At 45.4% G+C, this 17,449-nt stretch overlaps 1 protein-coding gene and 1 long non-coding RNA gene across 4 annotated transcripts in view; one reads left to right on the top strand and one right to left on the bottom strand.

Annotated features, from left to right (window-relative positions):
* RGS22 (regulator of G protein signaling 22) overlaps positions 1-17,449 on the bottom strand; it is a 101,372-nt gene that overhangs the window by 20,254 nt on the left and 63,669 nt on the right. For both annotated transcript variants that reach the window (XM_054016643.1, XM_054016644.1), the window contains exons 16-20: positions 12,149-12,343; positions 8,184-8,276; positions 7,336-7,502; positions 4,471-4,633; positions 1,377-1,535 (exon numbers count right to left, since the gene is read on the bottom strand). In XM_054016643.1, coding sequence (XP_053872618.1) covers positions 1,377-1,535; positions 4,471-4,633; positions 7,336-7,502; positions 8,184-8,276; positions 12,149-12,343 — 777 coding nt within the window. The remainder of the gene's footprint in view (positions 1-1,376; positions 1,536-4,470; positions 4,634-7,335; positions 7,503-8,183; positions 8,277-12,148; positions 12,344-17,449) is intronic.
* On the top strand, positions 7,387-8,573 carry LOC128830836 (uncharacterized). 2 transcript variants are annotated; one of them, XR_008443698.1, is made up of 3 exons: positions 7,387-7,474; positions 7,669-7,811; positions 8,311-8,573. It is a non-coding gene; the product is annotated as an uncharacterized LOC128830836 (long non-coding RNA). The 2 variants fall into 2 exon arrangements; XR_008443699.1 differs by having other exon boundaries at positions 7,431-7,566.

Below are 17,449 nucleotides of genomic sequence, written 5' to 3'. Positions count from 1 at the left end.
CGGCTGATACCCCAGCCCCCCCCCCCCCCAACCCGAGGCTGAAGTCCCAAGACCAGAGCCCGCTCCCCGCCATGGCTGAAGCCCTGAGCCTCTCAGGGCTAAAGCTCTGAGGCCCCCCACCTCCCCACACCTGGTGGCTGAAGCCAGGAGACCTGAAACCCCCGCTCCCCATTGGGCCCTGGAGTTCTTATAGTATGTTGGGGGCAGGGGGCTCAGAAAGAAAAAGGTTGAGAATCCCTGCTTTAAAGGGCCTTTTCATCCCCTCACTTTGTGGTAAGATAGGGAACATAGTAAGGAAACATAAATGGAGATAAAAAAAAGACCAAAAGCCCCTATGATTGTTACAAATCATAGTCTTGCAAATAAAATAATTTGGCTTACTTAAAAACCTACAAAATACAGATTCGTGAAAAGTGTCCAGTGCTCTAAATCAACAAATAGAGAGATGGACGATCCAATCTGCCCACATTTTTGTAAGCCCTTTGAACCCTCTTTATGTTAAAAAAGAATTAAAACTAAGTTACATGTCTGATTTGAATGAATTCAGTGCCTGGTTGGAAATGGCAGGTTTTTCCTCAATCAGTACAATACAAACTCTCCGTTCAGTTTGTGTGTGTGTTTGCTAAAAACAGGATTTTTTGCTAGTCTCAGCAGCAGTGTAATTCCTCCTACCCCCACATAGATCCCATCCTAGCTACACTGCCATAAAAGTCAGTGAGGTGGAAGCTATGCCCATAGCAAAAAAGCTAATGTATGATGTGCCAGCAGAAGCAAAGCTCTCCCTACTCTGAACACTCATGTGTAATTTAACTGATCATTCTTTAATGTAACCAGTCAGAAGCCAGGCCTGTAGCCAGCCAGTCTTCCCACTTGGCAGCTCTGCAGGAGGCCTGGAGTAACTCCTGTAGGCGATACAGCTTCAGGTGGGAGGACATGGGCAGTGTGAGAAATAGGAGTATCGGAGTGTGGGAAGCCAGCTCATATGCTTGTGCTCTTGTCTCCCTGAACATCTCTGCAACTCTTTTCTGTGGAGCTGGATTTCTTCTGGGTGTGACTATGTGGGGGGTATAGAGGGTGAACTCTGCTGCAAAGATCCAACTTTTCCCCACATTGGCTGTCTGTGAAGGCAGCATCAACTGCCTTCTTCAGCTTCAGTGGCTAACGAGGCCATCAGCAGGATTGGGCTATTAGAGGAAAAAACCTCATCCACAGGCATCAGCTTAACACTGCAAGCTGTATGCACAAGTCACTTCCCTTCTGTTTAAATTCAATATGAGCTATGATTGACTGTCATTTTTCTGCATCATCTTACTCTAACAGTAAGCTACATCTCAGCATGAAAACAGTACTGGGATGGGCCATATTTGAAACATTACCTTTGTTTTTCTACGTGCCCCAGATTGTTCTTTTGCCAGGAACAATGGCAGCCACTTTTTTTCTAGCCTCATCTGGACATATTTTTGAATTTCTAGCAGAACTGCTGAGGAAAGTCGATCATGAAGTATGTGTCCCCAGCCTCCACCTGACTGCATTAGCTAAACAATCCAAATACAACAACAGGTTAGAGAAGCTCTTTTGTGTATGGACAAAAGTCACTTATTCCTTGTGACAGACGCAATGCTATGGAACCATGGAATATTCAAAGACTATTGTGTTAGCTTCATAAATATTAAGTGTATCTTTATGGGCTGGCGTGTGACTGCATTCCTGGCTAAATGGGTCAGATAAGGAAGGGTTCCTGCAGGAACTAATGTTAATGGGAGAAATTAATGCAAATTCCCAATAATGAAACAATGCAGGTAGCAAGTCTTTTTCAAGTTTCAACCCCTGAGGAATAGCCTAGATTGGCCTGACCTGGTTCAAAGGCCTTGGCACACAAATGATTTGAAACTGTATAAAATACCTTCCCTGAGTTGAGGAGGGTCTCACACACATTCCCCCAAAACTGACAGGCAGGATGCCGTGTCCAGCAGAATCAGGCCCTGCAAGAATGTGTTAGACCTGTCTGAGTCTGCAAGTGGGAGATGGAAGACTCACCTGGTAAGGTAGGCATATGTATAAGCTGTTTAATATTTTTTAAGATGTGTTTTCTCTGAAATTCTTTTGTCACTGAATAACACTGTCATTGCCCCAGAGAAAACATAAACTGCAGGTGCTGATGTGAAGTCAGATCTGCTGAGGCAATCAGAGTGAATTGCGGGAGCAATGCACTTAAACACAAGCATATCTTTAACCAAAGCATGTTTAACCAAGGATCACATGTAATTTTCATAAAATGGAGCAGATTACAGTTGGTCCTATCACAGAGAGGTATAGTCCACAGAGACTACAGGTTGCAGCATAAAGTCCTCCATCCTGATCTAAGCAAATGTCACAAGCATCAAGCTAGAACACAACACTACATGCTTTAGGCTAGGTCTACACTACCCGCCTGAATCGGCGGGTAGAAATCGACCTCTCGGGGATCGATTTATCGCGTCCCGTCGGGACGCGACAATCGATCCCCTAATCGGCGCTCTTACTCCACCAGCGGAGGTGGGAGTAAGCGCCGCCGACAGAAAGCCGCAGAAGTCGATTTTGCCGCCGTCCTCACAGCGGGGTAAGTCGGCTGCGATACGTCGAATTCAGCTACGCTATTCACGTAGCTGAATTTGCGTATCTTAAATCGACTCCCCCCTGTAGTGTAGATGTACCCTTAGACATGCTGTTATCTACAGTTGGCTTTACCTCCATACTAAAGATGAGAGCCGGAACAGACCACTTTGGCTTAAAGCCACTTTTTGAATGCTTCTTTCTGAGCTATACTGTGCATTACTGGGCTGAAGCCTAGTGAGATCTGAGCCAAGGGGTGTAAATTAATTAAGCACTGGGGAACTTTTGAGGATGAGAGAGCCTATACCAAAGGGAGGGAGTACACCTTATCCAAAATGGAACCAGACTGCTGGAGTGGGAATTGACAAGGTTTTAGGAGGTTTGTTTAAATGCAGAACTGAGGAAAAGCTGATGAGTGCTGAGGAGCACTTAGGTTAGACACAGGTATCCGCTAGGGATACCAAAAATGCAAAAGTAAATTGAAATTAAATAATCTGTTAGAAAAATAAACTGGGTATGTATCAAGTGGCAACTAATTAAAATGGACGCCTCTCAGTCATCACAAAGTTCTGCTGGAATACATACATGTATTTGCATAATTGTTATTGTGGCGATTTTGGGAATCTGCAGACAGCTGATGAATTCTATTTGAAGCAGGAGTCTTTATGTGTATCTGGGTCAGCCTGCAAACTCCATTTTGAATGTGGGGCTTATTTGCCTTATCTTCTGTCTTTTGCCTCATATTGAATTAACACCCACAAGAGGTGGCAGGAGACATTCTTGCACCTGGCACTGGGCTAACAATAGAGGGTTGTTGAACTCTGGTGATCATCCATTTAAATGGCATACCTGTGGACAAAGATGGCTACTGTCCAGGGCAAACCAGTTTTTCCATGTCTGAGCTCCTGGTGGGGGAGGGAGTAAACAGTCAACAGCTCGTCTGGTGAGGGACTTTGATTACCTGACAAAGAGGACTGAAATTATAAGATAAAATGTCTTTCAACCGCCACTGTAGAGAGCAAAAGGGCTTTGTCTGAAGGGGTCAGAGAGAGACTCAGTTTTCAGAGGAGAAGCCATATGCAGAAGAAGAATCCTGGATACCCAAGATGACTCTGACCTAAGCCCAAAGAACATTCAAGATTGGTGAATAAACTGAGGCAGGGAAATGTGTAAAGGCATTTTATTGATTTGTCTAGAACTGTATAATTCTTTAGCTATCTACAGTAAAGAGTGATTACTTTTGGAACCTTTCAAGGTCTGTTTCAGAGTGGTAGCCATGTTAGTCTGTAAAAACAACAAGGAGTCCTTGTGTCACCTTAGAGACTAACAAATTTATTTGGGCATAAGCTTTCATGGGCTAGAACCCACTTCATCGGATGCATGGAGTGGAAAATACACGCATCTGATGAAGTGGGTTCTAGCCCACGAAAGCTTATGCCCAAATAAATGTGTTAATCTCTAAGGTGTCACAAGGACGCCTCGTTGTTTTTTCAAGGTCTGTGTGTCTGTCTGCTTCCGCCATCACGAGTCCCTAAGGAGGTGAACTGTAAACTTGAGGGCCACAAAGTGGATCTCTGGGCAAGGTTGTGTGTAAGCAACTGGGGTGTCTATGGGGGCTCAGCACTGGTCCTGGGGACCTCAGGCAGCTGGACCCTGAAGTCCTATTTATGCAAAGGGGTAACAGACAGAGAGCTTGCCCAGAAAATGTGCCAGAGAGGCTCAAAGAGATGGTGGAGGAGCCTATTCAGACTCAGGAAGCTTAAAGCCTTTATGTCCAGTATGTGGGACCCAACCACAGCAGCCTGGAGCATGTCCAGCAGGGGGAGCTCTGCCAGAACTGTGACAGCTATGTTTAAACATTGTTTTATATACTGATACCTGGTCTTGTTGTTCTTTTGTAGCTGGACTATTGGGTCCAAAGAAGTATTTTTTATTTAGGTACTTGTTTTTAATATCTTTAGATTTTTCCTCTCTTTTTTCTTTTTCCTTGTGGAGCATCCTTCTGAATTGTTCAATGTCTATCCAGCACATGAGATCCATGCTACAAACAAATAAACGAGAATATTCTTCATTATTCCATGTTGATGTCATTTTCCTCAGAATTCTAACAAGTTATTATTTTAATTACAATTAACAGAAGTGGAATCTAGTGTTCAGAACTTGCATGCTATATCAGGGGATATACTTTTTGCCTCAGTTGTTCCCTACTAGAGGAGAAATAAGCTAACATGACAATGAGTATGCCACTTGTTCAACACTCAGATGTAGAAGGGGAATGCCTTTAAATCTCAGTCTACAGTAGACCAGACCAAATAATTTATTTGATGAATTTGTCTCTTGTGCTCTTTTTGAATCATCTGTTAATAAATTCCTATTTCCTCAAATATTTTATTATCCACATTAAAAGATGAATAATTTCTACATAAAATTCCTGGTCTGTAAATTGCTCATAATCAGTTCAATATGAGTATTTGATATTAAAAATTCCAGCTTTTTAATGGGATAATCTTGATTGGACACACAGGTTATGATGATACTGGTTTTGTTCCTTAATTGGAGAAGAGAAATATTTAGAATACTCACATTTCCAAGTTCACTTTCTATGATTATTCTCTATTAAAATTTGGTGTTTCTGTGAACATTCCTGACAGTAACTTGTTTGCTAGAATATTTGCAGAAAGTGAAACATGCAGAGGCAGATCCAGCCAAACCACTTCAATTTCTTGTTCTAATAAATATTTGCAGACTTTTATTTCATTTTTTAGGTATTAGCTCATGGGTAAAATTTACAAAAGTATCTAATGGATTTAAAAACTGAAGTCCCATTTTCAAAAGTCTCTTGGGTATTTTGGAGTTTAAGTCCTACTAGGACTTACTCTCCTAAGTAGAGCTAGCTGGAAAAACTCTAATAACGTTTCATTTGAATTTGCCGATTTATCCAAATTGGAATGTATAACGGAGACAGTTCAGTTTCCAAAAAGTTCAGCTGGAACACTGCCTCGTTTTCTAGCAGTTCACCCACCCAGTTCCTTGGCAGCCCACTATACAGATTGCCTCAGAGTTGGGGACCACAGAGCTTCCAGGGTCTGCGGCTATGGGGCAGCTTGCTAGGTAGACTTCCTCAGAGCCAGGGACCCTAAAGCTTCCAAATCAGAACAAAACCATAATTTAAAATCTCAAAATCCTCCATGAAACCGAATGTCTTTTCTCCACAAAGCTCTACTCCTGTCACTTAGGCACTTTTGACTCTTTTGCTCCATGCTAGTCTATAATTATATTACTGTTTACCCTGGACCAGTAGACAACACCATCAGCATTAGTTTAGGGCTGGGGTGGGCAAACTATGGCCTGGGGGCCATATCCAGCCCTTCAGATGTTTTAATTTGGCCCTCGAGCTCCCGCTGGGGAGTGGGGTCCGGAGCTTGCCCTGCTCCGCGTGGCTCCTGGAAGCAGCGGCATGTCCCCGCTCCGGCTCCTACCTGTAGCGGCAGCCAGGGGGCTCTGCACACTGTCCCCACCCCAAGCAGCATCTCCGCAGCTCCCATTGGACAGGAACTGCGGCCAATGGGAGCTGCCGGGGCAGTGCCTGCAGACAGGGCAGCGTGCAGAGCGGCCTGGCCGCGCCTCCATGTAGGAGCCGGAGAGCTTGAGGTAAGCACTGCCTGGAGCCTACACCCCTGACCCCCTCCTGCGCCCCAACCCCCTGCCCTAGCCCTGATCCCCCTCCTGCCCTCTGAGCCTCTCAGTCCCAGCCCAGAGCACCCTCCTACACCCCCAACCCCTCATCCCCAGCCCCACCCCAGAGCCCACACCACCAGCTGGAGCCCTCACCCCCCCCCACGCCCCTGCCCCAGTCCAGAGTCCCCTCCCATACCTTGAACTAATTTCTGGCCCCACCCCAGAGCCCTCAACCCCTCCTGCACCCCAACCCCCAATTTTGTGAGCATTCATGGCCCGCCATACAATTTCCATACCCAGATGTGTCCCTTGGGCCAAAAAATTTGCCCACCCCTGGTTTAGGGGAACCTAATTTAAATAAACAGATGGGTGTAAAAAGGTATTGGAAGGCTGGAAAAGGAAATATTTTTAACCATTTTGAGCAGTTACTTAAGAACTGAGTACTTCTGCAATTTTCTGGAATGTTAAAAATATGGGGACTAATGTGGGAAGATATAGGGAAGTTAGGGACAAAACTCACATTTACATCTGTTGAAACTTCTGCTTAAATCTTTATTTTACCTATGTAGGCTCAAATTTTGAAAATTGTGTGTGTGCATAAATTACACATGCAGTTACTGTGATGATGTACTTAACTGTGTTAACTACATGAATCAAAACTGCAGTTGCTTACACACTTGTGATAGCTGTGTGCCCAAATTCTGTGTGTACATATTTGTAATTCTGAGCCTTCAATTTGGGAAAAAAAATAGGTTCAAATTGTGCTACCAAAAGCAAGTTTTATTCATTATAGATCAAATTCTGTGTTGGGTGCATGCCTTTAAATGGCCATGGGACACATGCAGGCAGAATTTGACCACAAATGATTTCATAACAGGAGATTTATTCCTAACAAACAGCTGAGACTGCCATTCTGATGTCTGAACAAAATTCTCATTTTAGTGCATACATATCATTCTCAAAAAAATGGAAAGATTGCAATCCTGTAACCCTTACATAGCCAAAACTCCCTTAAAGACAATGGGCATTTTGAGTGCAGAAATGACTGAAGAAGAACAAACATACACTGCAGAATGCTCTTCAAGAAAGAGTCGGAACTGTTCTAACTCCAGTCCATTGCGGATCAGGTCGTGAAGGCTACAACCTCTGTATTCCTCAGGAACTTCAGTTAAGAGCTGTGCTTCTCTGAGAACATCAGGCTGAGGTAGGGGACTGACTTCAGGAGCAACACTCTAACAGAAGAAACAATTTCAATTATATAAAGAAATCTTCTGCCTCTATAATCTGGACAATCTAGTAATCCTCCATTAATTCATTAATCCCTCTTTATTGTTTTTAATTCCTTCTCTTCTGTTGTTGCTAATTGCTGCCATGCAGTCACTTTTTCTCCTGTTACAGGAAACAATGCTCTGTCATGACCAAGCAGACAAGGAATGATGCTGCTACACAGAAATTATTACCATTGCTGAAGAGGAGCAGAATCTGTCTTGATATAAAAACTTTCCTGATTCCTAAGGAAATAAGCTGCATAGATCACTAAGGTATGTTATCGGCTTTACTTTAAACATATTGGGCCAGATTCTATCCTTAAATAAACCAGTCACTTAACTGAAATCAAGGGATTTCCTCAATATTTAGGGTCCAATCCACCTCCCACTGAAGTCAGTCAAAGTCAGATCATTGACTTCAATGGAGGTTGGATCAGGCCCAAATACTAATGTAACTGAGAGCAGAATTGGAACCATAATTAAAACAATGATGGCTGTCAAGCATTCATTTGAAAATTAATACTAGTCAACAGCACTGTTAGTCCATCAAACCTGCTCACAGTCTCCTTTCATTGCTGATACATAAAGTGTTAAGCCTCTCAGATAGAAATCAAGTTTGTTTTTGTTAGTAGGTGCTTGTCTTACCTCATCCTTCTTGGAAACACTCTCTTGATGCAAAGCCTGTAGCTTTCTAAAGTACACCGAGTCCAGCTGTCGACTTTCTTCCACCAGCTCCACCTAATAAAAATAATATCTTATGTCATCCCCACAGTACATATTATAGAAAGATGGAGAGCTGGGCAGGCAACTTGCCAATGACAGTGGGTAGAAAAGAAACACCCTTGCCAATAACGAGACAGATGTTTAGAAGAAGAAAAAATCACTGCAAGTTGCATCCCTATGAGAGCCACTGAGAAGCAGCAATCCAGTTCTTAGAACTATAGCACTCACTAGGAAATGATGCTCACCACCAATTTTGAAACATGAGCACCTCAATAGAGAATCCAACTAATAAATATGAAAGCTATAAGACAACTATTCTGTGCTCTTTCTGTTTTGTTCTATATTGTGTCAGTTGGTGGCTTTAGACTGTAAATTGTTCAAGGCAAGGACTTGAGTGGTATTTTTTAATCTGTGTAACATCATGCACATATATGGTGCTTAACAACAACAGTAATCTTGCATTTGTATGCTCAGATCAGCAATTAGGTGCATAAGTAACTGTTTTGTGCACCTATGTATTAGTTGAAATATTCAAATGTGGCAATTGGACATTTATCAAACTTGGACCTACATGTTGTAGTGGTGCAGTAATCCATCACAGACAGACTTCCCTCACCATGGTCTTAATTATGCAAAAACTTATATGAAAGAGAAAAGACAATATTTCCAAATTAACATCTATCTAGACACTAATATCATATTCAGCATCATATATCTGAATGTCCACAGGCCACAATCTAACTCTGTTCTACTGCTGTACAACCCTTTTTTGTTTCTTCGTTGTTGTTGGGGTTTTTTTGAGAAATAATATATATTTGTAAAACAATCAGGAAAATAATTTCAGACCATTTTGTACAAAGATTAAATCAAAGAATTGATAGAAGTGGGATGAGATGCCACAATGAAAAAGGTTTGATTTGATGTTTGGGTTTTTATAAAAGATATTTTGACCATGCCTCAAATGTATGATTTAAGCCTCTCCTTTATTGCTGGTTGAAATATCTTGTTTTCTATGAAATAAATGTACCTGTTCTGTGTTGCCAAGCAAGTAGGGAAAGAGGACACAGGGAATCTCCTCTCCCTAAACAAGTAGCAAAGCTGGATCTTTCCTAGAAGGAGAACTAAGTTACTGAACAGTGCATTGCATTAAGAGGGCATAGTCCTAGAGGAGCAGCACAGGGCTTTTCAGAGCATGTGCTGTTCTGTCCACCCTAAGGAATATGTCTTCTCATTTTTGCTGGACCCAACAGGCTCAGGCCCTATATTTTTTTACGCATCTGCCCAGGTCTCTTCTGTTATTAGAGTATTGTCATTTGAAAAGTTTATGCACAACCATACAACAGCAAAGCAAAGTACCACCTGTGCTGAAAGGGTGATAAAAGTTTCTCATTATATCACTAACAGAGACATTGTAGGCTACATGCATGAAATTAATATAAAGCAATCATAGAAGGTTTTAGATTTGTCACTAGACAAGATTAAAATGATATGTTAAAAGAATGTTCAGAAAATGTCATCCCTCGTTTAATAAAAAATATTAAGAATTATGCTTTACAGTGAAACCACTTAGTCAGAGAAGCTGCTATTCTCAGTATATGTGAAGTGTTACTAATGTTCGCAAAAGGTGTAATGCTTAGCATAACATTAGTCTGACAAAGTCTAAATGGAATTTCATACTAATGAATGGGTTGGCCATTACAGCGTTGTTTTTGTGGATACAGACTAACACGGCTACCCTTCTGGTACACCTCTACCCCGATATATCGTGACCCGATATAACACGAATTCAGATATAACGCAGTAAAGCAGTGCTCCGGGTGGGGCAGGGCTGCGCACTCCGGCGGATCAAAGCAAGTTTAATATAACGCGGTTTCACCTATAACGCGGTAAGATTTTTTGGCTCCCGAGGACAGCGTTATATCGGGGTAGAGGTGTACTTGACAGCATATTCTGGAGATCACTAAGAATGTAGTTGAAATATCTTTCTCGTGACAAAGCTTGGAAAGAGAAGAGATTATGGCATAAAATGTACGTCATGGCAAAATTCTGTTCTCAGGCCTGTCAGTCCTCAACCTTGATATCCTGGTCTCCCAATATGTGTGGCATGCTCATAGCTGTTCATGCATGTAGAGCAGAGGTGGGCAAACTACCATGTGGCCCGCAGGACCGTCCTGCCCAGTCCTTGAGCTCCTGGCTGGGGAGGCTAGCCCCTGGCCCCTCCCCTGCTGACCCCACTCCCCCGCAGCCTCAGCTTGCCGGGCCACCAGTGCTCTGGGCGGCAGGGCTGCGAGCTCCTTCTGGGCAGCGCAGTTGTGGGGCTGGCTCCGGCTGGGTGGCGCGGCTGTCAGTCCTGGTGCTCTGAGAGGTATGGTAAGGAGGTGGGGAGTGGGGGGGGGGTGTTGGATAAGGGGCAGGGAGTTCCGGGGGGGCAGTTAGGGGACAGGGAGCAGGGGGCAGTTGGATAGCCTTGGGAGTCCCGGGGGGCCTGTCAGGGAGCGGGGGTCTGGATAGGGATCGGGGCAGTCAGGGAACAGGGAGCAGGCGGGGTTGGATGGCGGTGGAGGTTCTGAGGGGGGGCAGTCAGGGGGCGCATAGGGGGCGGGGGCCAGGCTGTTTGAGGAGGCACAGCCTTCCCTACCTGGCCCTCCATACAGTTTCGGAACCCTGATGTGGCCCTCAGGCCAAAAAGTTTGCCCACCCCGATGTAGAGAGAATATTATAATAATAATAATTAATAATACTTTGCACTGCTATAGTGATTTCCAATAAAAGATCTCAAAGTGCTTTACAAATAACACCTCCATAGATGAGGGTATATTTGTTATGTAATTCTCTTTTCTTTACATATAAGAAAAGAAAGCCATTTAACCCAAGGTCATAGTGAAACTACTAAGATCAGAACCCAGGTTTCCAGATTCCCATTCCCGTTAAACGTATCTCTGTCCCACCTCACCTAATCCACAGATATACTTTATGAATCTGAGAGCAGAACTTTGTCCTAATTTTTGTAACCGCTTGTGAGCAGTTGCATTTCCCAACATACTATTAAACAAAGTCCACATACAGAATACAGTCAGAACACACAGCCTGGCCTAATTACTTCTTGTTCTGATTTTTTTGTAAGAAGCAAAATTGGAATTTCCAACTTTCTCTTCTGGCTTTGCTGCTCTTATAGTTTATCCCTCAGGATTGCTCAGCCCTTACTTTAGATCCTCTGTCTAGAGAGCCATTCCCACCTCATATCTGGATGGGACACTGGGCAACCTGCCTCAGTAAGCCTGCAGAATACACTTAATTCTTTCACAGCAGGCTCACCACCTGCTTACATGGTAGAGTGTTTCAGGCAAACACTGCTTGTCTGTTGTACAATATTTCCTCTTATTCTAAGCATTAGCCACAACTTAATTCTAAGCACTAAGACATGTTTGATGCAGTTAGTCTTGACTTAGGGTCATTATAATGACACTCTGACAACACTGCTTATTATTTCTTTATGGTAAAAAAATGACTCCTTGGCCACTCATGCTAAGTAAAATCATAGGTGTGGCTTTTAGTCAATGATGTGATTATGAGGTAGCACAGAGCACACCATCCCATAGCGAAAGCCTGTCCCTCAGGAAGTTACATTCCCTCCCAGAACAGAGTGATCCAGTTCATTAGAGAACAGTGCAGGTTGCATCTTCAGAATGGTGTAGCCTGCTCTCCACAATGTGTCCTACTCATTCCATGGGTCAGTGCAGAGGGGAACTGCGGCTATGGCCCCATTTTTTCCCTTATGAGGAACACTGAGGGAGCAATACCTGCACTCACTCAAGCCCAGTGTCTTGAATGGGGATGATCAAGGGACAGAATAAGGGCCCCTCACTAGCTGGCCCTATATAAGTTACCTTTCCATAAATGGATTTGTCTACTTCCACCATTTTCATCCATGGTACCAGCAGAAGGGTGAGGATATATTCTTCTGCTGGGTCAAAAAGATCCTCATAAGGTGGCTCAATTTTCTGATAAATCTCATTTTTCTTATCCTGTTGCAGTCCAATATCCATGCTGGCAGAAGGAGCAATGTAAGTGGCATAAAGGAACTACAATAAAAGAGAAGACAACAGTTTTTTAAGCACCATCCATTCTAATGGCCACAGTAAATAAGTTAGTTAAAGATGAGTGTGGTAGCAAACTGTTTTTTATTATCCTAGTTACTCTCTCGGTCACATCATCTTCCCCCGCTTCCTCTATTCCCTTGATGCTACTAAGTTTTCCAAAATACAGTTTCTGCCACAGCTCCCTGACTTCCTTACTCCTACATTTTCTGCTTATTAAAAGCTTCTTTGATGCCAAAATCATGCATAATGGTGATGGTAATGCTTACACAGTGACATTTTGCTGATCCTTAGTTGCAATCACAATAACAAATGCGAATCTTCATCTTTGAGTTACACACTGTTATTACTCTAAACATTTAACTGTAACAGGATGCACTGTTCTATAACACAATAAACCATTTTGTGAAAGATGGTTACTTCTTGCTTTTTAGAAACCAAACCAAGCAAGATTTTGGAATTTTAACCTAAAATTGAACATTCTAAATACCAAAAAGACTGCAATCCTGCTTCGGGATCCACTAGCATGGACTTCTGTGCTTATGCAGACCCTCATTGATTTCACTGGGACTCTGCCACAGCACAGGAGCCCACTTCAGCATATCCCAATGGAGAGCTTGGGCCTAAAACCTCACCGAAGCTTCTAAGATTCTAAGCTGGGGTAAATCAGCATGGCTCACCGACTTGAATGGAGCTACACTAATATAGACCAGCTGAGAAAATAGCCTTCCTTGTTTTGTCTCACTCAGCTTAGACAGTGAAGTGAGGCTGGTCAGTTTTACTTTCTGGTTCTCATGCACTAATAAAATACTATTGTGTTTCAGTGTCTAGGACAGCAGAGGAATGTTTGAATAGTTAAAAAATAATTTCTCTTTTCTTTATTTAGCATATCAAGTTATGTCAAACTTCAACCATTAACAAAAAAATCCAAAATGGTTACTAACCTTTCTATAACTGTTGTTCTTCGAGATGTGTTGCACATGTCCATTCCGATGTAGGTGTGTGTGCACCCCAAGCACAGTTGCATGAATTTTTTCCCCTCGTGGTATCCCTTGGGTCAGTCCCAGTGCCCTCTGATGCCTGCCAGCCCCGCCTCCCTCAGTTTATTTTTACTGAGTAACTCCAATAAGAGATGGAGGGTGGGTTTTGGAATGGACATGTGCAAGAGATCTTGAAGAACAACATTTACAGAAAGATTAGTACCCGTTTTTTCTTCTTCGAGTGTTTGCACATGTCCATTCCAATGTAGGTGACTCACAAGCAGTCGTGCAGGAGGTGGGCTCGGAGTTCAAGGACAGGCTGACTGCAAGACTGCATGGCCGAAGTCGGCATGGTCTCTAGTCTGCTGGGTGATGGAATAGTGTGTTGAAAATGTGTGCACTGATGACCAGGTTGTTGCTCTGCAGATGTCCTGAATAGGGACTTGCACTAGGAAGGTGGCTGAGGAGGTGTGGAATGAGCAGTCAGATTAGCTGGAGGTAAAATGCCCACAAGTTCGTGGCACGTCCGGATGCATAAAGTAATCCAGGATGAAATTCTCTGGGCAGAGATGGGGAGGCACTTTCTTCTCTGCTATTGCGATGAACAGCTGAGTTGATCTGCAGAACGGTTTGGTCCTTTGTATATGGAGAGCCAGATCCTGTCTAAGATCTAAAGAGTGCAAGTGCTGCTCCTCTCTGTTCGCATAGGGTTTAGGGTAGAATACCAGCAGGAAGATTGCTTGATTGACTGGAATTGTGACACCACCTTTGGGAGGAATGACAGGTGTGGATGCAGCTGAACCTTATGCTGAAGAAGTTTGTATATGGGGTGTAGCAGGATGGACACCTGCTCCTGCCTGGAAGGGCCTGAGATAGCCCAGGAAGCAGGCAGTGTGAAGGCTGAGCTGATTGGGGGAAGTGGCTGCAGCTGGGGCCATGCCCCAAACAGCCTCAGCAGGCCCTATAAAGGCTGGGAGCCAGGAGCTCAGGGTAGAGTCTCTCTCTGTGTTCAGTGAGAGAAGGGCCTGGCTGCAGGGAGCTAGACAGAGTACCTGTAGTGCAGCAGGGCTGGGGGAAGACTGAGGAGCTGGGGAGCTCCAGCCTGGATATCCCCAGGCTGCAGCCTGGTAATAGGCCAAGGGGTACTGGGGGTTGCAGAGAGCAGCCCAGGGTTAGGCCAAGGCAGCAGGTCCAAACCCTCCTTGCCAGTGATGAGTGGCCTATACTGCAGTCTGCCCCAGGGAGTGGGGGCTAGTTGGTGACTGGCAGTGACCTAGTGCTGAGGCAAGGTGGGGATAGTGGGTGGGGGAATGGGTTCTCTAACCTGGGGGTATACCCTCTCCAAGTCTTGGAAAAAAAGGATCATGATCTTGTGTGAATAAACAGATCAGTTGTCAACCTTGGGATAGAAGGCTGAGATGGCCACTAGGTGGATCTTGACTGAAGAGAGGGCCAGATCTTGTTGTTTCAGCAGTAGAAGGTACTCCAAAATGAGCTGCAGAGTGGACTGCATAGATGGAATTCCCCATTGGGAGGACTAGATGGAGAACTGCTTCCATTTTGCAAGGTAGGTGGCCTTCTGTTGCCCAGTAGGACTCTACTGACCTCAAGGATCAGCCATGGAGCTTCCAGGCTGTTAGATGAAGGGAACTGAGGCTTGTGTGGAGCAGCCAACTGTGGTCTCAAGAGATCAGGTCTGGGTGTAGCAGAAGCAGTAATGGAATCTCCACTGAAAGGCCTAACAGGGTGGTGAACCAATGTTGCCTGGGCCACGCTGGGGCTATGAGAATGACCCATGCTCAGTCCTGCTTGATCTTTGTCAGAACCTTGTGACTCAGTGGGGTAGGCGGAAATGTATAATACAGATATTTTGTTCATGACAACAAGAATGTGTCTGTGAGAGACCCTGGGCAGTGGTCTCACAGGGAATAGAATTGATGGCATTTCCTGTTGTTGCAGGTAGCAAACAGGTCTATAAGGGGAGTCCCCCACCGTTGGAAGATGTCCCTCATGATGTCCGGTCAGAGAGATCATTCATGGTTAGAGGAGAAAGACCTGCTGAGGTGATCGGCTGGCTGGTTCTGTGTTCCCAGAAGATAGGACACTTCTAGACTGATTGAGTGAGCAATGCAGAGCTCCTACAGCTGGATTGCTTCCTGACACGGGGGAAGATTGCGCCCTTCCCTGTCTGTTTATGTAGAACATGGCCATTGTGTTGTCTGTGAGAACCGAAATAGTCTTGTTTGTAATGTGGGGTAGGAAGACTTGGTGGGCTAGGCACCCCCGCCCCCCCCCCACCCAAAGCTTCCTGACATTGATATGAAGGGAAAGCTCTTCTTGACAGGGTTACCAGGCGTCCAGTTTTCCACCAGAACACCTGGTCTAAAAGGGACCCTGGCGGCTCCAGTCGGCATCACTGACTGGACCATTAAAAGTCTGATTGGTGGCAAGCAGGAGCCCAGGGCTAAGGCAAGCTTCCTACCTGCCCTGGCTCTGGGCGGCTCCGGGAAGCAGCTGCCAGGTCCCTGTGGCCCCTAGGCACATGGGTAGCCAGGGAGGCTCAGCACACTGACCCCGTCCCAAGTGGCGGCTCCATAGCTCCCATTGGCCAGGAACCATGACCAGTGGGAGCTGCGGAGAGCAATGCCTGTGGGCACGAAGACAGCACACACCGCGCAGAGCCGCCTGGCCACTCATGCACCTAGAGGTCACAGGGACCTGGTGGCTACTTCCTTGGAGCTGTAGTAAGTGCTGCTGGGACCGCACACATCCTCCTGTACCCCAACCCTCTGGCCCAGCCCGGAGCCCCCTCCCACACCCGAAACCCCTCATCCCTGGCCCCACCCCAGAGCCCACATCCCCAGCCGGAACCCTCACCCCCCTGCATCCCAGCCCTCTGCCCCAGCCTAGAACCCCCTCCTGCACCCCAAAGCCCTCATCCCCAGTCCCACCCCAGAACCTGCACCCCCAGCCCAGAGCCCTCACCCCCTCCTGTACCCCAACCCCCTGCCCCAGACCTGTGAAAGTGAGTGAGGGTGGGGAAGAGTGAGCAACAGAGGAAGGGAGGATCAAGCGAGCAGGGCCGGGGCCAGGGGGTGGGCCTCGGAGAAGAAGCCAAGCAGGGGGTGGGGCAGGAGTGTTGGTTCTGTGTGTGATTAGAAAGTTGGGAACCCTATTTCTTCAGACCAAAGGCCCTGAGTTCTGAGAGATCCCAGGTGGGCTCCCCAGCTGAGGGCTGATGCATCAGATACTAGAGACACAGACAGTTGAGGCCTTGAAAAGGATACCCCTGCACGTTCCACGTGGTGGTTCAACCACCATGTCAGTGAATCGAGGACCTGAGCGGGAACAGTGACCACTGAGTCCAGATGATGATGTAAAGGAGAGTATACCATGACCAACAAGGCTTGGAGAGGTCTGAGATGTAGCCTTGTGTGTTGCACTACATACGTGCATGAAGCCATGTGGCCCAGAAGGCTTAGACACTTTCATGCAGTCTTGGTCAGATGAGACTGGAGGGACCTTATTAGGGTTGTAACTGAATTAAAACAATTGTCCGGAAGTAGGTCTATCGCTTGCACGGAGTTGAGAACCGCACTGACGAGCAGGGATAAGAGTGGATTTCTGGATGTTTATCAGTAGACCTAGCACCCTGAAGGTCAATTGGATAAGATGGATGTCAGATTCCTCTTGAGCTCTGGAGCAGTCTCTTACCAGCCAGTCGTCGAGGGACGGGAATACATGAACTCCCTTTTTTCTAAGGAAAGGCTGCCACCACTGCCATGCATTTGGTGAAGATCTATTGAGCAGCTGACAGGCCAAATGGAAGGACCACAAACTGGTAATGAACTTGTTCATAACAAATCTTAGGAATCGTCTGTGGCCTCTTCCGAAGGAGGGATTGGACTTCTTCTTCCAACAGTTGCTTATGAGAAGGGTCCCTGAAGAGGGATAGGTTGGGGGGGGGGGGGATAGGAAGGTGGGGTAGACAAAAATTGGATGGTGTAATACACTTCTACCATGCTTAGAATCCAGAGATCTGAGGTAATGTGGACCCAGGCACTGAGGGAGTGGAGGAGCTGGTTGGAAAAAGAAGGGGTAGCTGGATCCG

The sequence above is a fragment of the Malaclemys terrapin genome, chromosome 2, assembly GCF_027887155.1.
Source record: "Malaclemys terrapin pileata isolate rMalTer1 chromosome 2, rMalTer1.hap1, whole genome shotgun sequence".
NCBI classification, from domain to species: Eukaryota; Metazoa; Chordata; order Testudines; family Emydidae; genus Malaclemys; species Malaclemys terrapin.
This window is presented reverse-complemented; position numbering and strand designations above follow the sequence as displayed.